Source organism: Tyto alba, unplaced genomic scaffold (assembly GCF_018691265.1).
Source record: "Tyto alba isolate M040663 unplaced genomic scaffold, T.alba_DEE_v4.0 Super-Scaffold_2, whole genome shotgun sequence".
Lineage (NCBI taxonomy): Eukaryota > Metazoa > Chordata > Aves > Strigiformes > Tytonidae > Tyto > Tyto alba.
The window spans coordinates 22,847,960-22,870,887 of record NW_024881282.1 but is presented as its reverse complement, the minus strand read 5'-3'; the positions used below and the strand labels follow the sequence as shown (position 1 = coordinate 22,870,887).

Sequence of the window (22,928 nt, the reverse complement as noted above, 5' to 3'; positions counted from 1 at the left end):
ACCAAAATATATGTCTCTGCAAGAACTTGTATAGTAAAGAGCACATATTTATAACATTGTAAAAAGAAACATCAATTCATTCTGTGGGGAAAGGAGAAAAACTTTAAAAATTACTTTTTAATATGAGTGTAATGAGATTGTGGGGTCTCTGTCTTTCTGTACAGAGATTGCCCACATATCCAGTCACAAGGATGTGCCTTTGATACTGTCTGGTTTTGTGCCTGTAGTACTGGCATGATAAAATAAATTCAGATACCTGCTATGTCATGGAAATGTTATCAGTTTACCAACATTATCACGTCTTCTGTGTTCTAGTCTTGTTACAGAACAAGACTTCTTAAAGCATTAAATGTGCAAAGTAAATGACATCTATCTTTCTGAATAATTTTTAACCATTTTTTCCCATCTGAATGCATCAACTGTCTTAATGAAGCTGTCTTTCATCTACCCTGGCCTCAACAGTTATGTGTTAGAAGTCAGGTTTTAAACCAGTCTGGAAGAAATGGCTGTATAGATAGGACTTGCTTGCCATGATGTTGCTCTATGTCCTCTCTCCATGCATGAATGACCATGGCCTGCTCCTGTTTTTTGGCTTTTTCAGCCCACCAAGCCTCTTAATGAATGTTAAGATATTTGGGCAGACAATCATATATCTGTGCTAAAGATTACAGCCCAAGTTAGTTTACGTATCATCATTTCTTTAAGCTGCAATATCTGCTAAGGCACTGGTCAGTTTGATGCAGAGCTGCGTAATTAAAATCAAGCATGTAAAGTTAGTGTACCTTTGATATTATAAACAACACGAAGTTTAAGCAAACTGCACAGTTGGTCAGGATTGCATCACATGCCATTATCCAGTCACTGGGCTTTAAAGGTCATTTCTCCAAACAACTGATATATGTGTCAGAACTATTTGATTACAGATACTACAGTTATTATCTTTCAAATGCATGGAAGATCAAAGGAACATAACATATTTGAAAGAGCTTGACCCTGCTGAAAGGTTAAGCTCTACTGATGAAGCTGGAATTGAACAAGCAACAACTAAGTTTTGGATGAAAAGCAAAACTAGATATCCTCAAAGAAGAATAGGGACAGACAGCATTTAAGAAGCATTCCAATGTGTTTATTTCCATGTGTACCAAATTAGGCTTTGGGAAACAAATAGCTCTACCATGACCACACCTGAATGTTCTGATTAGAAGCCAATTTGTTGCATAAGGCAAAAACATTTTTTCCTTAGCATTTCCATTCATTAACATGGCTTTGAATTTTTTTTCAGATTAAATGAACATTTAAATTCCTTTGGCAATTAGGTATAGTTTTGTTTAACTTTGTTTTGCTAATTTGCAGGATTGTGGTTATTTTTACTGTGTGTCTTGTAATCATTGAACCCCAGTATTGACATTTTGCCATGTTGTAAACTGAACATTCAGAAACGTTCAGAAATAAGAACTTGCATCATTTTTCATGATAACAAAAAGAACTTGCACATAGTAAAACAGCATCCAATACATTATGGAATGGATCTTGAAACAAATAAAATTTGTCTTGAATTTAAGGCTGAAAGTAATACGAACTCATGTTTGAAGCCAATACTGAACCATGACAATGACTGAAAACAGGAGCACCAGAAATGGGATTTTGGTCTTGCACAGGCCTATAATTATGCTCAGACTGTAAATTCTGACCTCCCAGTCCACAGTGAGTTAAATGTTAACACTGACTCCAGAGAGCTGATATTCAAGGAGGGGTTGTGGAAGTGGATCCAATCATCAGGCTCCAAACCTCAAGAACTAATGAAAAGTAACTATGCTTGCCTGGTCATCATAGCACCTGTGATTTCCCTGACTGATCACTGTTGCCAGAAGAATTGTTTTGTTTTATGTGTTGAATGTTTCAGACTCTCACCAAATCAATAAAATTTTTCTTGTCTTCAGGCATGGCTTCTGCTCTTATACTGAAGGATCTTTCATCATGAAAGCTGGCAGCAACATAGGAAACCGGATCCAGAGCATCACTGAGCGAACAGCTGTAATAGAGGGCAAAAATAAGGTATGATTCTGGGGAGCAGATAACCTTTTTTTGTGACAGCATGTGTTGAGAAGGCACTGCAAGGTGATATTGAGGTAACAGTGAAGAAGCCAGTATTTTTATATTGTTTAGATTTGAAGAGCTGCATGCATGCAAGTAACTTTCCTACTTGGTATTTATCTGCTGAGATGTAGAGATGTACTTATTTCTGCATGCAGTCATGTTAAGGAAGTGATGTGCCAAGGAAGTGGATCAGTGGGATTCACCATATCTGCTCTCTTAGAGCTGGTCTGTAGCATCTTGGGACACCTCAGGAGCACAGGGGCAGACTTCCAGGCCATCTTTGCTTCATTTTGTGACCTTGCACAATTTCCTGTTGTTTTTCCTATGAGAATTAAACAATTTACTCTCTGTAGAGAGTTTATTCACAGATGTGGTCCTAGACTATTAGATGACCAGGTCTTTTCTGTGATAAAAAATTTAAAGGGCCAAATGAATCCAGATTAAAGAAGGAAAGTTTAGGAGAGATCTCAGTCAGAGACAGCATGGTGGGATTCATCCCAGTGGCATTAACCATCTAAGTGTTAAGTGTCTAGTCCAAGTCAAACATCCCTTTATGGGCTACGGGGAGATGCAGGTACTTCTGAAGGACGAGAAGTCCTGTAGCCTGTTGGTGCCTAATGTGAGAGAAAAAGCCAATGAGATTAACTTGCCAAGGGCCATGGAGGATTGCCCATCAGGTGAAACATTCAATTCCAGACCTTTGACTAAAGGATGCCCTAAATTGACTGCACTTCCCTGGGTTGGACATGAGACTGATTTGGTGTGGTTGGGTAACCTGTGCTACAGAGGAGCTAAGGGGGAGATGCACAGTGCCATGCCACTGTCACAGCACCTGGTTTCACAGGCTAGTTTGGTTTGTGGCAGTCGTGGCTGAAGAGATTATAAATTTTAAAGCCTACCTTATTCTAGGCCTGTCTAAGACACTGAAATGTCTTTTATAATTCTAAGGGCACTGAGGATATAGGTCTCCTTTCCTTGATGGCTGCCTTCAGTCTTCTGCATATGAAAATGGATATAAACTGTAATTATTCTCACGTTAGGGCCCTTTCACACACCGCAGAATACATAGGACTTTGCATGCAGCCAAGAATCAGGCCTGGGACTCTATTTTCTTCTTCTGTTGTATTATTTAGAAAGTATCACAGGTGTTCATGGCATCGTTCCAATTCATGGGAACAGGCTGGATCCCAGTGAGGCATTTGCTCTATTTAGCTGGCTACCTCTACGTGCTTAAAGATCAAGGCAAAGATGGGAGCAAACAGCTTCCTAGGGGAGACTATCGTAGGAAAGCACATGAAAAATGAGACATACGGAGGGATTTGAAGGAGGAAAGGGAAATCATTTCAGGCACAGGAAGACATAGTCTATTCCAAAGAGGTAATGATGAACAAAAGATGATAAGAACCAGTTATTTTCTAGAAGGCATCTAGCCATGCTATGGGTGAAGTCCTACCTGCTCACATGGAGCTGTCTAATGACCAGATCTCATTCTCCTTGTGTGCCATGCATTTGGGAGACAGCGGAAGAGGAGTGGCTGGAATGTCAAAGCAGCTTCCAGTCAAGAGCAAATAAATTCCTCCCTGGAGGAAGATGTTAATAATGGGTCCTTGCAGCAGAACTGCAGGTTTTGTTTGAAGTCTTTGGCAAGCAGCTCTTTTCAAAAAAACGTGCCTAGAAATGAACCAGGTCTCTGCATGTGTTACATGGAAAGTTTTGCAGTGAAACGTAGTGGTTGTCCTTGGTATTCCGTCTCTTCATGCTATTTAGTTGAACTAAGAAAGGTCTATCTTGTATTGCTTTATTCCTCCTGGTCCCTATGGCGAAGGGGAGGTTAGTGAAACAATCTCTTTGCTCAGCTTTTTCACAGCTTTCCTAAGGTTACTTAATTTCTGCTGTTCTTCTGTAGTGCTTCAAGCATGGATGGGTTGCTATTGTAAGTATAAAATGCACTCTAAGCCTATGTTTCTGGCCAAGCTGTGAGTTGCATGATTTATGCACACACAGCAGCTCTAGAGCATCCGGGATTATGTTTTTTTTTTCCATGGGAGTCTATAGATTTTCACTCTTTGCAGTCCCAGAGTCATTCTTGGTCTCTCAGAGAAAACTCAATGGGACATGGGTCAAACAAAACCCTTCCTCATCTGCTGGGATATTGTAAGACTGGTAATAGCCCCGAGCTCACTGAATGAAACACGTCATCACCAGTGTCTGGCTCTGATGGACTGCTACTGTGAGCAGTCCTGCTACTGCAAGCAGCTGTGAACAGCTCTCTGAGGCACTTCCACATCAACGGAGTCCTGCTGTTTAAACATAGTGTCTACCCCACTCCCACATCCAAGCATAGTAAGCCTGGTAAAAACAATCTCAAAGCTCGGTGAAAACAGTAAAGACATAGGTGACAAAGCAGTAGGAAATGGATGAAGAAACCCAAAAAGTTGCGCATTTGGGTTAGCATGAAAGGAGAAATGGGGGTGACCACAGGATGAGATTACTGTAATCAAGGAAAGAGGTGAACAAGGAATGGTCAAAAGGTTTCTTTTAGCAATCAAGGTAGTTGTTTTCACCTTGCTTAAAGACATTGCAACAGTTCCACCCATTTCCTGTATGTGTGACATCTTGAGTCCCTCCAGTTTGGCTTTTCACTGTGGTAGATTGATTGGTTGGTTGTCTGTCGCTATCACGGTAGCCACAAGTATATTTTTAAAGTTAGAAACCCTTCAAACCCTGTGTCTGTATTGCTAAAATAATGCAGGAAGCCTGTGCTACATTATTCTTCTGGTGACAGAGAAACCGTGACAACAACAGTGTTTTAGTAACATTTCCGTTGAAGCCTATCTAAACGGACATTGAGAATCTCAAGTGGTATAATGGAAGAACTCTGTAACATAAGTCATAATACTTAATCACAAGACAACTCTTGAAGTGATTTGATTCCCCCACCCAAGGTTTTCATTCTCATTTTGCTGGACATTTCAGTGACTTCCTACAAAGTTGGGCTATTCTTAGGTTTATCATGTAAACAGGTCACAGACATTCTTCTGTCATTCTGCTGCTAAAACCCAGCACTTCTCAGTGCTCCCAGCTAAAGCTAACTGCTATGTATGTAACTCAGGCCTAATACTGAATATTATTATTCTTAGCATGATCAGTGTTCATTAAAATGTCAATCTGTGAATGACCTGTAATAATGAGTCACAAAGAGCTGGTGTATTCGTTGGTATCAGTACATATATAACGGGCATTTGGTTTCTCCTGTGTGTGCAGACACACACTGGTTTATCAACAGCTTTGAAAGGAGTCAGTACTCCTGATACTGGCTACAGAGGACAGGGAGCTGCAGGGGAGATGGACAAAGATCCTGGTCATGGAGAGTGTGCAGAAAAGCACTAAGAAGGTGAGTTCGGGTGAGAGATAGTAGAAAGTGTTGGCCAAGAAGAAAGGATGATAAATTCAAGGGAAGGAGACCATAGACAGGAAGGCAGTTAAGTACAGGGAAAAGTTGGAGGGAGTGGGACAAAACCCTCTTGGTTCTGGGAAATAACCCACTCAAGCCACACTCTTGAGAATCTGAAATGGAACAGAAGGTCCCTGACTGCTCCATCCCTCTGCTGCTAGAAAATATTGGGGTTCTACTGACAATAACAGGTACCATGAAAGCTGGGTCCTTGTCACAGTGCATGCCTCCGGGAAGTCTGTATAAATAATAGTAATGCATTAAGCTGTGGTTTATGATTTATATGTATATGTGTATTTATATATATATACGTATGGGCTTGTTTTCCACTGCGTAAATACCTTACTGATACCAATTTTTAGTGGTCCCATCCTTTGTGAGTGATAAAGCCACTTGACTTCAGGGAAAATGGAAAGTAATAGCCTTGTAACAGGATTTTGCAAGACCAAAACTAGGCTCACCCTTGTCGATCTCTGGTTTGGCTGGCAATGGTGGGTTGACCTGATGTGTACTGACTGTGGGTAATATTAAAAACTGTGACTGTCCAACATAAAGGTGGAGTGCTAGATAGTCAGAAGAAAGAATCCTTCTTGGACGTGACTGATAAAGTGTGGCCATGCAAAATAGGACGGATCCATCTCTCCTGCATCTTCTATGCCAAGCCCTAAACTTCCACCTCTCTTCCATGTCCTAACATTACTGATGAGAGGAGGAAGCATGTGTAGTGTCTGTTCTCAGTCCCTACAAATGCTAGCTGTCTGGCCAGTACATCTGTGATGATTGGCCATCTGGAACCCAAAGTAGAAGAGAAAGCTGTTTAGCTCACTGCAACAACACTCATTTTAATCTTTCTCCTCTACCCAACAGCTGGTTTTCATGCAGTGCATGAGATCTTTTGAGCTTTGAGTTGTCTGTCTATTTTGGTTGAAACTGGACAATGGATTCAAAAATTACTGAGCACATGGGGGAGGAGAGGATATTGGCAGGCATATGGACAGGCTGGCAGACAGATGGACAGACAGACAGTGTGATCTTCCTAGGAAGCCAGGCTAAAGATAGCAGTGGGAGCATAGCTTGCCTCTCTTTCAGCACATTGTAACTTCTGGGGCCTTCCTGAGTGCTACTAGAATCGCTGTCAACACTTTTAAACAGATCGCTGGGAGGTGCCAGCTGAGCCAAGCCCTTGATGAGATTAAAACCAGCAGAACTTGGCACCTGCCTCTGCCGAGCTGCGCTCCCCAAATCAATCCCCTCCCTCTGTGTGCCAGGGAGGTGTGAATTGAACGCTGCCTCACTCCACCTATGGCCCCGGGCACGAGGGCAGGGGGTGCCCCTGGCATAGCTGACTGTAGCGTGATCTCCTTGCAAGTCAGCGAGCGAGGACAACATGAGATGCAGAGGGAAACCACCGCTCTGCTTGATAAACAGCAGTGGCTTGCCTGTCTGACCCCAGGAGAGAAGAGGGTGCTCTGCTGCGCAATATCCATGTCCTGCTATTGAAGGTATTTTGGTGTTCTGTGACAGTCCTGAAGGTGAAGCGTGTTGTCCGGATGTTTTGCACTGATGCTCCTTGTCAACATATGAGGCATGCGGATCATGTCTTTGGCATAAGCAAACCAATCCAATGGTATGCTGGAAATATTTCAATATGGGTCTTCCTAAATAACTTTCCTTTAGCCAAAGAGAAATCCAAGGAAGTAAGGAGGGCATATTTTCATTTATTTCCCTTTTTTTTTTTTTTTTTTTTTTTTTTCACATCTTCGCAAAAGCATAACTAGGAGGGAATCAACAATACATGGCAGATTTGCACTTACCTTCTCAATGTTGAAAGGGCACTATTTTGCTCTTGTAAATGTATGGGCTGTTTCAAGAAGTTAGGACAGCAATCTCTGAATGGAGTGTGTTTATGCCAGTGTCTGCAGAGTCCTTCTAGGAGCCAGGCAAGAATCAAGTTGCCAACCGTTTTCTGAAACCTCCTCTTGCTTCTCTGCCACCACCTGGAGCAGTGGGAATCCTCTATCTACTTTGAGACAAGAGAAATTCAAGCAGACCCTCCAGTGGAAAGACTGGCCCACCCTGGCTCCAAGCCAGTTGCTTTGTACTCTGTTTTCCCACCCAGTCTTTTCTTCATCAGTTTCCACCACGAACAAACGTGTAAATTCCTCTTCCATCTCTCAGAATTTCTGCTTTATGCCTTGTTTATTTGCCCGCAGAAGCAACAGCAGTATGGGACTTATTTCCCTAGCCCCTGGCTTTGAGATGAGCCTGTAGCATAGTGCTTCAGCTGAGTAATGATGGATGCAGAAAAGAGGAATAAAGGATCAAAGCTTTGGTGGTAAATGGGTTTTGTGGACAGGTGATGCTCAAGATGCTGAGTATGACAGGAAGGATTTGTCCTGTTCTGTCTAATCATGACAATCAGACTTTATGTGTATAATGTGGCTGCAAATCCAGGGCCTGAAACTCTCTGTTGAGAAGCCAGATGATAAAAGGCTGCAAGAACTTTTTCTCATGCTCCTTTTGCAGCAATAGCTGTATAGAGGAACCATGATCTCAAATAGCCATAATTGCTCAATAAATAACATGCCAGGCTTAGTTCTGTACACACTGCTTCTCTGGTGGGTTTTGGCTGACATCCACAATGCAGAATGCAGACTGCACCACTGGAGGGCTCACAAACTGTTTAAAGAGATGTTATCTTATCCTTATGGCTAATTTATAAACTGAAAGATTTATGCAGACATGTTGTCTCTAAAATATTCAGTTCTGTTGCAAAGTCAGTCTTGCTTTTTCATAGACACTATGACTTTCTCTGCCCTAGTCAAGTAAACATACCAATGATTGCTTTCTGGCTCTAAGGCCTGTGTTCATAACATTTATCTCCCGTGCCCTCCAAAAGCCTTTGGTTGCGTGGAAGTTGCCTGGTGGAGGTGATCCTTGGCCAGTGTTAGAAGAGTATTTGGTACAGTGCAAGTTGGTCAAAACCAAAACAATCCTGGGGAAAAGCTGACAGTTTAAATCACTGAATTTCAGTGCCGATGAATGTTCTCTAGAACCATTTAATACACAAGGAAAAGGCATAATCTCTAAGGACTCTGGTCAGTAGCTGCGGTCATGGTGCTTTAGAGTAACTGTATACGCCATCCTCAGTGTACTAAAAGTAATAATCACATCATAGTAGGCTAGAGAAATAAAACTCGGATAGGCTGCAGAATTTTTCATTAAAAAGTAATGCCTGATAATGACAGGAAAAAATGCAGTTTGCTACTACCAAAAACTTTTCAAAACATTGGAGTAATTGTGGGAGGAATAACTGACATGTTTTTCAGGCTCATAAATACTCTGGTTCTGGGTATAGTAGGATAAAGACAGGTGTCCTGGAGTCACAGAGTAAGAGCTTCATTCTCCTTTACTGTGAATTTTGGGTCACTGTTCCTACCTGAGCAAAGCTGCTATGAGGTAATACAACTAATACAAAAAAAGCCTAGTTTTGTGGTAGAAAGTCTGGGATGGCAGAAGCAATGTTCAACCACCCACGTTAGCCCTCTGGCAGATGTTATGGGACTTCCTTCTATTCTGAGTTAGTGTTGATAAAACAGCTGCAGGAATGCTGGTTGTGGGCCCTGTGTCCACATTTTACAGTTATGTTTAAGAACTGGAAGGAATTCAAAGAGAATGACAAAATATAGACAGGGCTGGTCCTATGCTTTATAATTATGAATCTGTAGAGGTCAGTCTACTGAATTTAACAAAACAGGATTATTTTTTTTAAGGGCTGTAATTATCTGTCTGATATTACTGATCCTCATTCATCTCACAGAAGAGCCAAAAAGGTAGGTTAGAAAAATTCTAGCTAGAAATAAGATGTAGTTTGTTAGCAGACAGGTAGCTGACCATTGAGAGAGCTTAACAGGGTAGAGGTGCTGTTAGCATCACTTGTAGTCTTCAATTTGCCATAGGGCAGTTTTCTAAAATAAGTAAGCCAAAATCAAATTACTCGACTCCACTGTGTTTGCTCAGGTAGTAGGAAAAGTGGTGGACCCTTTCTACTAAAGAATGTTTTGTGAAACCAGAAGATCTATATTATTTAGGGGTTCAACAATGACTTTGGGAATAGCCATGAAGTCTCTGAGTAGGAGACACAGAGCAGTGCAAATGTTCAGCCAGTGTTTATGTAGAAAAGTAGATAACTGGTCCTTATTTATTACTGACTCACCCTCTTGTGCTTGTCTCTGGACTCCAGCAATCACGCAGACTTAAAAGAATGTATTAATTGCAAAAAAATTAATTTGAAGGTTTTTAGAAAAGCCAAATAATTCCAAACAACGGGATTCTGCAGGCACACAATTTTCTTTCATCACTGTCCCTGCTCTGCCTGTAACTCCAGCCAAGGCTTGTCTTACAGAAGTAAAATGGGGACAGAAGGATAGAAAATTGAGTTACCAAGTTGTATCTGAGAGCACGTTCCACTGCTGAGCTGCATGTACATGCCCTACGTCTTAGCTCCATATCAGAATGACACCTCCATTGTTTCTGCTTAACTTGCTTCTTTCACTTAGTGCCCAATTCTTTAGAGCATGTCTTTCCATTACCATGAAGGTACAACTCCTATTATTATGATGGTTTTCATTTTTCTAAAGGCACATCAGGTGTTGCCAGTCCCTGGCCTTCCAAGGTCTTATCTCGCAAGTCATACGACTTTGTGAATATATTTGGTCTGCTGAACCTCTTAAGATGGTGATAGAACACAACATAAAGAAAATTAACATACTATTATTTAATAATAGAAATATCAAATCCAAAAAGAAGAAATAGTCCAAAAGAAGATGAGTAAACATCTCTTTTGCCCCTGTCCTTTATCTCCTGACACGTATGTGAGAAGATGAAAGAGAAATTATATGCATTTAGTGCCAAACGGACATATTTTTTTCCCAGCATTATCCAAGTGCCTTGGGCATGCCTCACCTATTCCCTTTGCAGTCTGGCTCTCCTACACAATGCTTATCTCCTCAGGTGAGCAACACTGTGTCATGCTGGATGTTTTGTAGCTTACCAGCAGCAAGAGATAAATCAATCTGAAAGACACATTCAAAGATTTTTGGTTATAATGGCTCTGATAATATAAGGGTCACCCAAGGATCTTGTTTCCTGTTATTCTTCCACCCTTTCCAAAACTTTATATGGTGACATCTCTTTTAAATAACCCCAGTGTTGCTCATCACTGAACAAATGGAGAGAGTGAAGCAGGGGACTGCCAAAGGTGACTTAGGAAAAAAGAGAAGGGAAGCTTTAACCGAGTTCCTGAGCCAACGAGAGCTAAATCTTTTCTTTCTTTCACAGACTGCTAGCACTCTTGTGGTAGCTGAAGCCAAATCTTCTGGAATCTACAGCTGTGTGGCATCCAATAAAGTGGGAAAAGCTGAAAGAAATGTCAGCTTTATTGTAACAGGTAAGATCTAGTCTGCACCAGAGTCAAATGTGTTTCCTGGTCCCAGGATTATGACTGGTAGGCTGTTGCGGCTTTTTTCATATACCACAGTTTGACAATCGTTGTATTGTGTGTACCTGTAAACTCATACCATGCTTTTGGGTGATCCTGGAAGGGTTTTTCACAGCAACTAGTCTGGATTTCTAAGAAGGACACCAAATTTACTGAATGACTCATATGCAGCATGACACAAATTGCCCACAAATATAGCAACATGCAATTCCCCCTTTTAAATCACTCTGCAATCATTCCATACGTGAAATTTTACTGTATTTTTATGCACCAGTTAGCCAGTTTCATGTGTGACACTGAAGGTCTCTACAGCCTCATCCTGCTGCCAACCAGGAGGTCTCACAATGTAGTGTCCAGAGCAGTGCCAGCATCTACAGGCAGCGTGGTGCCAGAGAAGGGATGTCTGGGGTACGTGGGCAACCCCTCACAGCTCTCAGGGACTACAGTAACTTGTAGGTAGAAAAGTGGCAGGGTGAAAACTAGAGTTTTTTTCTCTCTTCTGAGAAAGACAACCTTGGATGTAATTTGGGCCATGGCACTGAGAAGACTTGTTGCATTAGCTGCACATATGGGTATGTTTCCAGTTATTTTTCCATTACTACAAATTGTTAAACGTTTGAATTCAGGAATTACTGAAAAAAACCCACAATGAGTTTTTGAGAATAAGTACTGCACAACTTAGCAGCATAATGACTGCACACGGCATTACAAAGGATTTGTTTTCTGGTAAAATAATTTATTTTGGTTTTGTTAACAAAGTGGTCGTTCATAGAGCACTTAGTCTGATGACAACTTTTAGGGTAGGTCATTAAATAAATGTAATTGATATGGAAATATGACAAAAGACAAAAAGGTTAAAATATTCTGATACTTTAATCCCAAAATTATAATCTTGAAGCTGGAAGGGAAAAATAATTTTAATCTATCCCTTTTAATTTTTTCTTTCTCTTATCTGTTTTTTGTTGTCAATCTCTTGTTTATCATTCTGATGAGTGACTTTAGTGAAACTCATTCTGTTACTAAACTGAGAGACATCAAAAGAGAGTAGACACACACACCACATTAGATTTGGTTAAAAAAAAGGAAGAAAATTTCTTTGAAAAATGTTCCCCTTTTTGATACTGTGGACCAAAATTTATATTTTTTAAATACTCTGACTAGTTGTAATAGAATCATCATAGAATACCAGGTTGGAAGGGACCTCAAGGATCATCTGGTCCAAGCTTTCTTGGCAAAAACATGGTCTATACAAGATGGCCCAGCACCCTGTTGAGCTGAATGTTAAAAATGTCCAACGCTGTGGAATTGACCACTTCCCTGGGGAGATTATTCCAATGGCTGGCTGTTCTCATTGTGAAAAGTTTTCCTCTTGTATCCAATTGGAATCTCACCAGCAGTAACTTGTACCCATTACCCCTCATATTTTCCGTGGGATTCCTTGTAAGAAGGGCGTGTCCATCTTCTTTGTAGCCACCTGTTAAATACTGGAACACGGTAATAAAGTCTCCCCTAAGCCTTCTCTTCTCAAGGCTGAACAATCCCTGTTCTCTCAGCCTTTCCTCACATGGCAGGCTTCCCAGTCCCTTGATCATCTTTGTGGCCCTTCTCTGCACCCTCTCCAGCCTGCCCACATCTTTTTTGTATAGCAAGGACCAAAACTGAACATAGTATTCCAGGTGTGGCCTGACAAGTGCTGAGTACAGTGGGATAATGACTTCTATATCTCTCCTGCTGTTGCCCCTGTTGATGTAACCCAGCATCTTGTTGTCTCTCTTTGCTGCTGCAGCACCCTGTTCACTCACTTTGAGCTGGTTGTCCACCAGGACCCCCAGGTCCCTTTCCACAGAGCTACTTCCCAGCTGGGTAGATCCCAGCCCATGGTGCACTCCTGGATTGTGTTTTCCCAGGTGCAAAGCCTTACACGTGTCTTTACTGAACTTGATAAGCTTCTTGTTAGCCCACTCCTCCAGCCTATCCAGGTCTTCCCACAGGGTGGCTCTCCCTTCTGAAGTGTCCAGTTCCCCACTCAGTTTGGTATCATCAGCAAACTTCATCAGGGTACACTTGGTCACATCATCCGGATCACTTAGGAAGATATTAAACAGCATTGGGCCCAATATCGATCCCTGGGGGACCCCACTTGTGAGAAGTTCACAGTTTGAACAGGAGCTATTTACCACCACCCTCTGGGTTAGGTCCTGGCAGCCAGGTCCCCACCTACCACGCAGACCGTTTGTCTGGACTGTAACACATCAGTTTCTCTAGGAGGAGGCTGTGGGAGACCATATGGAAAGCCTTGGAAAAAACAAGGGAGACATTGTCCACTGCTTGCCCCACACAGACTGAGCAGGTTACTTCGTCATAGAAGACAATCAGGTTTGTCAAGAACGATTTGCCTTTGGTGAATCCATACTGGCTTTTCCCAATCACATGCTTCATTTGATTTGTGATAGGCCTCAAGAGGATTTGTTCCATAACTTTCCCAGGAATTGAACTAAGACTGATGGGCCTATAACTTCCTGGATCCTCCTTTAAGCCCTTTTTGTAGATGAGGGTGACATGAGCCTTCTTCCAGTCTTCTGGGACATCCCTCAATCTCCACATCTTCTCACAGGTCATGGAGAGTGGCTTCGCAACAACATCAGCCATCTCTCTTAACACCCTCAGGTGGATATTGTCAGGGCCCATGGATTTGCAGGGGTCAAGCTCCTGTAGTAGTTCACATACCAACTCTTCCTTCACTGACAGTGGGTGTGTGTTTGCATTAACCTGGATTTTTGTTGCCAAGGCCTGGGGCCCCCAGTGCTGGCAAAAACAGAGGTGAAAAAAGTGTCGAGAACCAATGTCTTTTCAGCACTGTTGGTGACTAATTCAACCTCCCCCATTTAACAGCATGCCAATATTTTCCTTCTGTTTCTGCTTGTTGTTTACATACCTAAAGAACCCTTTCTTGTAGTTTTTGACATCTCTGGCCAATTTCAATTCAAGCTGAGCTTTTGCTCTTCTAACTGCAACTCTACATGTCCTGGTTATGCCCTTCTACTTCTCAACAGGTATTCATCCACTTTTCTGCTTCTGGTACGCTTCTCTTTTGGTTTTGAGCAGACTCAGGGTCTGTAGTTAAGCCAAGGGGGTCTCGCTATGCCTATTTCCCTTACCTTTTAAGAGGATGAACTGGTTTTGTGTTTCCAGGAGAGTGTTCTTGAAAAACTCCCAGCACCTGCTATCTCCTTTATCCTCCATGGAAGTTTCCCACAGAGTCACTCCCAATTGAGCTCTGAGTGAGCTGAAGCTTGCTCTTCTAAAATCTAACCCCTTTGTGTTAGTACTAATCTTCAGCATGCTCATCAGGATCCCAAACTCCACAATATTTTGATCACTGCAGCCAAGGCTATCACTAACCAAGATATTACAAAGCAGGTTTTCTTGGTTCGTGAGTAGCAAGTCCAGCAGTATCTCATTCTTGGTTGGCATATCTAACAATTGTATGAGGAAGTAGTCCTCTATGCCTTCCAGGAACTTGATGGATGTCATATGAGCTGCTGTATTGTTCCACCAACAAATACCTGAGTAGCTGAAGTCACCCATAAGAACCAGATTGACCTGAAGCTTGTTTAAGTGACCCAAATATTGCTTTGTTGGCCTTATCATCTTGGTTTGGAGGTTGGTAGCAGATGCCTACTCTAAGATCCCCCTTGGAGACAACACCTCTGATCTTGACCCAGAGGTATTTGATAGTGTTGCTGCAATCACCATAGCTGACTTCTATACATTCAAGGTTGTCTTTAACACAGAGTGCGATTCCTTCTCCTCTTCTTCCTGCCTGTCTTTACGAAACAGCCTATAGCCATCCATCATGATCCTCCAGTCATGTGCATTGTCCCACTATGTTTCAGCTATTTTATGATATCATAACTTTCTGACTGGGCATGGAGCTCCAGTTTCTCCTGTTTGGTCCCCAGGCTGTGTGCACTGGTATACATACACTTAAGGTGGATGGTCTTCTGGTTCTCCCATCTTGGGAGGCAATTAAGGAACATATGTCACTGCTCTGGTTAGCCTGGCTTATTCCCCAGCTGGTTGCAATGGTGTGAGCATTGCCATTTCGGACCCCACACCCTCCCAAGTCCTTCAGTCTAAAGCCCACCTCACCAAGTTGGCCATCCTGCTGACAGAGATTGCCTTGCCTCTTCTAGTGAGGTGGATCCCATCCCTCCCTAACAGGCTATAGTCATCAAAGAATGTCCCATTGTCATAAAAGCCAAAACCCTCATGATGGTACCAGTCACAAGGGCAGAAGTTGATTTGCATTATATGTCTCTTTTGGGCTGCAGCCTTTCCTCCAACTGGTAAAATGGAAGAAAAGATAACTTGAGAACTAATACTTTTTGCTTGCACTCCCATGGCTTTGTAGTCTTCCTTGATTCTGCCCAGGTTCCAGCTTGCGGTGTCATTTGTGCCCACATGAAAGAGTAGCAATGGATGGTAGTCTGTGTTCTTGACAAGTTGTGGCACCCTCTTGGCAACATCTTGAACCTTAGCTCCTGGAAGGCAGCATAGGTCTCATGCCTCCCTGTCAGGTGGGCAGATGGGTGTCTCAGTGCCCCTTAACAGTCACCCATACAAGCTCTCGTTCTTTCTTTTTATGGTATCCACTGTGTGCCGCTGGTACAGCTTCTCCTTGCAGACCTTGCTCGTGGGTGTCTACGGCTGTTAAAGCTTCATATCATAATACACTTCCACATTTAGAAAGTGCCAATTATCTATACAGAAATCTATCTATATAGAAATTTAGTAACAAGCATGAGAAGTATAAACAGAGAAGTGACACATAGTCAGGTTGTTAAAATACAGAAACAAGAAGAATATCTCCATGTTCTATTAATGGATGTGACAAGAACATTTGCCACCTTGAAGATGACTGCTGTCGACTCTCAAGTCACAGTTTTGCTTTCATCCCTACACTTACATTGTGTCTGTCTGGACAAAAGGTTAAACAACAATGCATAGTTCTCCATAAATTAATGCTCCGGTGACACTGTATTCTCATCTTTATGCGAGGACTTCACATGTAGCTTTAAGCAGTCACTGAGAGTAACTTACTGAGGATGTTGCTTTTTTAGTGTGCAAGATGCTGAGTTTGGCCTTCTCTAGCTCTCACTCCTCAGTCTTCAAAATGCCACATGGATGATCCTGAAACCAAATGAAGCTGTATTTTGATGGGCCCCATTCACTGTAACCAAATCTCCCTTTCAAAGTTTTGATGGAAGTTTCAGATATTTTAGTGAGTGACTTGAAGGGGTTAGTTTTCCTACTTAGATCTCACATTGTTAGATCTTGATCGGGGATAGAAGGAAATCTTTCTCCTGGATATCAAAGCTTGCATGAGAACATGCAGAATATTATGACTTTCCTTTGAAGACTCTTGTATTGGCTGGTGTTCAGAAAGAGGAGTGACAGCATTATTATGGTTTGGAAACTCTTAATATCTTGACTGGTGGCAAACTTTCTATATAGGGTGGTGAAGTTGAAATGCATTTGTCCTTTGAGTTCCTGGAGCTGATCACTTCAGTTGTGTGACATGGAAAGTCCTGATCATCCACTGATGCTCAGTTGCACTAATTGAAGGCAGTTTAAACAATACTGCCATTTTGTCCTTGCAGAAATCAAGTTAGGCTCATTCTTCTGTTTTGAACACATAGTACATCAGTTGGGCTCGCATGGTGTAATCACAATTTTCCTTTGTCAGGCTGAGACCAAACTGCTGTGGCTGGAAACACAGCCTGTATTTCAAGTCAATGAAACAAACGTGTCCAGCATTTGCTGAAAAACACACTGAGGGAATAAAAAAATGAGAGACCTGAATGCTGATGGATATGAACAGTACATTGCAAAGTATTTCCTTTTGACGACTCTAAAACCAGTACTTCAGGTCTTGGGTGACAGCTTGGGGCTAATTTATCTTATGTTGTTGGGTCTGCTGGCACCATATGTAGCCAGCCTGAACCACACAAACATAGGTGTCTGAAAGTAAGAGAAGTGTCTAAGCAGGAGAAGGTGATCCCTTGTACAGATGAGCTGCTGCCCTCTGTAAAAGGAACAAGACAGAAAGGAGTCCAAAGAGCAGATGGAGACAAGTCCTGTCCTAAACAGGAAGAATCACTTTCCTTGAAGGCGATCTCCTTCAGGTCTTGTCCTGGGGGTTGAGAAAATGCATGTGCTCCAGTGAAGCTGCTGTGGTGGTGTGAGGAGTCTCTTTTCTACAGGCAGAAATCATTGGGAAGGTAGTGGGAAGGCAGAGTTTGTCCCAGCAACCCTAGTTTGGTGGTAGCATGTTCCACCCCTTCGGGGAAAGGTATATGTGAGGAAATAAGGAAGTATGGCAGACAGGATCCACTAAGAACAAACCCTTTCTTAAGTTATTGTAAATCTCATTATTTCTAGGCTTAAAGTGCAACTTGTGGATGTGTTTCTGGGAAGTTTGAGAGTGATATCATTTTATACACTGTGCCTGAGCGTGTAGGACATGAAGTTCATGGCCTCTGGAGTAGCTTTCCTTTCCTATGGCCTCTGTCTGATGAAGGGCGTTTTTCGGGTCTTGTCAAACTAACTTATTTCCAAAAGCAAATCTCTGTTCACAATGCAACAGTAACCGTGAGCCTTCTATAAAAGTGATGTAGAAAGGTGATTTCTGAACACTCTCCTGCTCGCTGATACAGAAAGAGTCTCTATAACAACACCTTTATGCCAAATTTAACTGTGGTAGCCCCCCTTCCTTCCAGCCTGCCCCTTTCCCTACATTTTGGGCTGTTTTGCTGGCACACAGCAGGCCCATGGGTGTGTTTGCAATTACAGAGGGTGAAACAGGAACAGCTCTGCCTTATCTCCCTGGTTTCCCAATGTCACTAAGCGCATTTTATTTTGAGATTCCTGATGGTGCTTGGCAAAGATAAACAAAATCTTCCATCAGGAAACCTGGGAGCTATTTCCACAGGAAGCTTCAAATCACTAAAGTAAATAAAACCCTTTTACATTATTCCCAGCTATGTTATTTAGCTAGCCCGAGCCTGTAACAATTGGTGAGAGGTGTCATATATGAGGGGGCTCGTAGCCTTTAAACAAAGGATTCTCTTGGAATCCTGTGCATTTTTGCTTTTGTCCCTGGATTCATTCAGAAAATAGTCTTTCTTCACGGAAGAAACATCTAGGAAGAGTTCCAGACCTGACAACATGGAAGTAGTTGCAACTATATTGACATGTTATCCTTTTACGTTAAAAATAGTTCATTTTCCTCAGTCCCAGGGGATCTTCAGTTTCATCTTAAGAGTTTTCCTTGGCTGTTTCTAGCTTTTGCTGACTACTGGCATCTGCAAAGACAAAAAATTAGCACTAATTCAGACCTATACCCTGTCTTTCCCAACGTATTTCAGAACAATTTAAGATGTACTGTGAATAAGACACAGCAATTTCTTTCATCCAAATACTTACTCACGATCAAACCTCTGGACCTTCAATTGGTTTTAAGCATGTCTGAATTCAATGCTTTTTAACAAAATCAAGCATAGGATCCACTTAATTTAACTTAAGGCTTATGGTTAGATATCCAAGCCTAATCTGGTCATGTAGGATCTCTTCATAATTAAGCGTGAGGGATCAGGATCTCTGGAATTTGACTCATCTTAAGACGATGGGTTGCATTACCCTCTGGAGGTGCCTCTGTCACTCCATGGGCTGTAAACTTTTGCCCATACACAAGACAACTATATTCAAGTAGATGACTACATTTTGACAGCTTAGGCTAAATATGTTGTACCCCATGTATGGAAACGTTTTGTCTTAGTAGCACTTCCAGTCAGCATGCTCTTAACTGAGATCAGAATCTGGCACCATGCACTCTTATATATCAGAAAGGATGCAGATGGCAGTCACTTACAGATGTATTCACTAAATTTAAAGGTTTTCTTATTGTTTTGTTTGCTAGAGAGAGGAAAAAAAGGGATCCCAGTGAAATGTAAGAGAAACAAGTCAACACACAGGCTTTAATATCCAATCTATTAGTGTCACTGACTCCATTAGGCTGATCTTTGAATTACTAACCTGAGCTACACCTGATGACAGGCACACACTTTGCTCCTACTGCAAGGGTGTGATGGGTTCAACCAACAGAAATCAGGCTTCTCCCTGGAAGGCGTCTACAGCTAGAGGAAATTTCAACCCAGGACTTGCAGAAGCTCATTTACCCTGTGTTTAACACTCAGGGATAAGTGTGGAAAAGAGGGTATTAAGGGAAGCAACTGATACCAGACTTTGAACAGGCAGAACTCTGTTTGAAAGGCAGCAGTGAGCTGGTCATGTTCGTGGTCCCCCTGGGGGAGGTAAAGCAGCTCAGTTTGCATTGTGGGGACTTAAGGAGAAGCTTTCTGATGAATTGGTCAATCAATGAAAGGGGTTATTGAAAGAAGATGTGGGATATTATTCACGGGAGATCTACTCTTTACATGTCCCGTTGATGTGACATTAAACCCTAAGTGACTTTGGTAAGCATAGAACTGAATGAAAGTTGGCATCGAGCTGTTCATGCTCTAAGAAACAAGAAAAGAAGGCATAATTCTCCCTTATGAAAGACAAAACCATTCTTATGATTTTGAGTCAAATTCACAGCCAAGTGCTGTAGCAATTAGCAGTGAAAGAACAACTGAAAATGGCCAAAGTCGATGTCACTTGACCAAGAAGAAGGAAATTACTTTATCAGAATATTGGCTACAAATAAACCAAGAGAGGTTGCACTCTAGGAGTAAAACTTGGAAGTGTTTTCTCTCTAGAACTTGCTTCTACTTTCACTGAGGTCAGTGGAGCAGCTCTCCCTTGCTGGAGGGGTGAGCCCTGGGCAGAGGCAGCCAGGAGGCAGTCGGCACCGCCGCGGGTCTGCACCACTTCCCAGGTGAAGGAAGCTGCAGTAACATTACAACAAACTGCAAAGATGGCTTTTTCAAATATGAATTTTTACATTGTTGGCTAAATTATTCCTGCCTGAACTATCTGCTTTGAAGAATCCTTGTGAAAACTTAAGTCATATTTACACTTTGTAAATGGTTAGTGCAATGACCCTTGAGGTCTCTCAGGTGGAAATATTGTTCACCTGTGTTTAATGCCAAGCAGCCTAAATAGAATGATCTTCATCCTAGTGCTGCCTGCACACAGCTGGCCACCCAGGCCAGAGGGTACTGTTTCTGCTTTCCTCTTGGATGGCTGACATACATGAAAAGTAAATATCTCTGTTCTAAAGGAAATCTTAGGCATGTAATCACAGATTCAGTAATTTCTCAGAATTTGAAAAATTTTAAAGGAATAGACATAATTTTTCTGAATACTTATGTATAACAACAACAACAACAACAAAAAAAAACACAAAACAAAAACAACAGTATAATAAAGGATGATGTGCTGCAGTATTTTTTTACTGTCCTCTTGAGATTCATTTTCTCCCATGCAGTTCACAAGCTGGAGCTGAGATCAGAATTATCCTCCTTTTTCATAGCCCCACTATGTTGTCTTTAAATAATTCTGCTTTTGGTACCTTGCCCCAGTCTGTCTTAACTTGGCATAACATTTATACAAACCCATTACTTCCAAGAGCGACTTCAGTTTACACCAACTGATGTCTGAACTTAAGTGTCTCGTAGCTCCAAGACAAATTTTAAGAATAGCTGAAGCCTAGCATATGGAAGGCAAGATTACAGACTTCAGCAGGAAGACAACGACGTTGATTAGTTCAAAGACTTCCTGATAAAGGGGAAAATATACTCCATGTTAATTTTGGCTCATTCATTTCATATAAACTAAAAAGTGTTCTTGATTTTTGACAGATGTACCAAGTGGATTCCATATTAGTTTGGAAAAAATGCCCATTGAAGGAGAGAATTTGATATTGTCCTGTTCAGCCAACAAATTCCTGTACAAAGACATTGCTTGGATTTTACCGAGGACGGTCAACAATCAAACGAAAGCAAAAAGGTCTCTCAACAAGGAGTACTCCATCACCCTCACTCTGACCATCAAGAATGTTTCCCTGGCACACTCGGGCACCTATGCCTGCCGAGCAAGGAACATATACACGGGGAAAGAAGTGCTTCAAAAGAAAGACGTTACAATCAGAGGTGAGCACTGCAACAAAAAGGCTGTTTACTCTCGGATCCTCAAATATAAAAGCACAAGGAATGATTGTACAACACAAAGCAATGTAAAACATTAAAGGACTCATTAAACAGTAACAGGTGTCTCATATCATCTTGATTTTTTATTACTGTTGCTACCTTTCAGGCCCTGAGGTGGTGCACATTCCCCCATGGGTTGGACGTAGGAGGAATAGCAAACAAAACCGTAACGCATGAGCTTCCAGTTGAGTTCAGACGGGTGTTTTCTGCTTTGACAAGGCACGTGGAAGCCGGGGTTTGGAAGATCCCCTGTGCTACATTTTGCATGTTGTTATTTTTTCTCTTGCTGTCTCCTACTGAGCGATAAGGAAAACTTTGGATCAATCTTTTCTTCCACTTTGATATCGGCCTCGTCAAAAGTGTCAAAGCTGAATAAACTGATTAACTTTAAAAACTGCTGTTTTCAGTCAACAATGGACATTTAATAAGTTAACTTGAATGTGCAGAATGAGCACAATTCAGTTTGAGATTGACTGGACTATATATTTTTTATTTTAATCTGATATTGATGGACTTATAAATATTACCTGCTGAGCAAGTTCTAATGCTTATTTATTTGAAATTATTTTCTACACTAAAGTACATTAATCTTAAAAAGTATCTTCTAAAAGAAGTATGCAGGGAAGAAATAAAAATGTTGATATAATGCACAGACCTATCATATCATTTATAATAATGATGATTTTAAAACTGACAAACGTGAACCATGTTTCTCCAAATAAATCCAGTTAGACTTCCAGTTGCTGTGTTGGTCAATTTTTAAAGTCAGTTCTGCACTAATGTAAAAAGCTACTGATAAAAGTGTGAGTGTTGCTCCTGGCCTGAAGATTCAGCAATTTGTAATGTTGTAATTATTTTATTAAACGAGAAATATTACACTAACACGACTGACAACGTTGCAGCCAGCACAGTGAGTTGTTTAATAAGTTTTAAAAAATACAAATTCAAAATTGAAACCATTAAAAATATTCATTACTTTTGGTATGCAAACGACAATTGGATTTATTATGGGGATTAAGAACCAGCCAAACTGCTGAAGGAGAATTAAGGGCAACCTAAAACTTCCTTGTGAGCGTTTCCCCTTTTTTTCCTTCGTTATGATTTTGCTATGAGATGTTTCTGTGTATTATAAATTCTGTATAAGGAAGAAGCTACTATTTTTAATAGATCTGATAACTTTATTTTTTTACAGTACATAGCTTTTATTATTTTTGGTTACATTTATGATTGATCATTTATATAGCATTTACATAAGCCATAACAAAACAGAGCGTAGTGACCAAAATAGCTACAGCAAAGGAACAAAGTGGCTGTGCTTTTAAAATAGAGGGTGACAACATGACAGTTTCTTGTGCTTGGGAACTCACCAGACTATTTCCTCCTTTAGGTATCGAGGCTGTGTCCCACGGCTAAACTTGTCTTTCACGTGGGAATTGCTTTTGTCAAGTGTGAAAGGGTAAACAATAGCATTTCCCCATAATGCCAGTTTCATGGAGCCTAAAATGCTTAGAAAACAATTGATAACCTGGAAGTTGTCAGAGTAAAGAAAAGAATAATCATTTATATCTTGAAATGTCACCTATAGCCTGCTTGTATACAGTAGCTCTTTTGTTCATTATTAGTGTGATGGCTTCCAGAAACAATGTGTTCTTGCAAAGGAATC

At 41.3% G+C, this 22,928-nt stretch overlaps 1 protein-coding gene across 2 annotated transcripts in view; it reads left to right on the top strand.

Moving 5' to 3' along the window:
• Positions 1 to 22,928, top strand: part of FLT1 (fms related receptor tyrosine kinase 1) — a 117,934-nt gene that overhangs the window by 52,647 nt on the left and 42,359 nt on the right. The window contains exons 11-14 of one of the 2 annotated variants that reach the window (XM_042793157.1): positions 1,941 to 2,055; positions 10,892 to 11,000; positions 20,918 to 21,208; positions 21,372 to 22,004. In XM_042793157.1, coding sequence (XP_042649091.1) covers positions 1,941 to 2,055; positions 10,892 to 11,000; positions 20,918 to 21,208; positions 21,372 to 21,442 — 586 coding nt within the window. In that variant the 3' untranslated portion in view covers positions 21,443 to 22,004. Of the gene's footprint in view, positions 1 to 1,940; positions 2,056 to 10,891; positions 11,001 to 20,917; positions 21,209 to 21,371; positions 22,005 to 22,928 lie in introns of those variants that run through there. The other variant, XM_042793156.1, reaches the window with a different exon arrangement.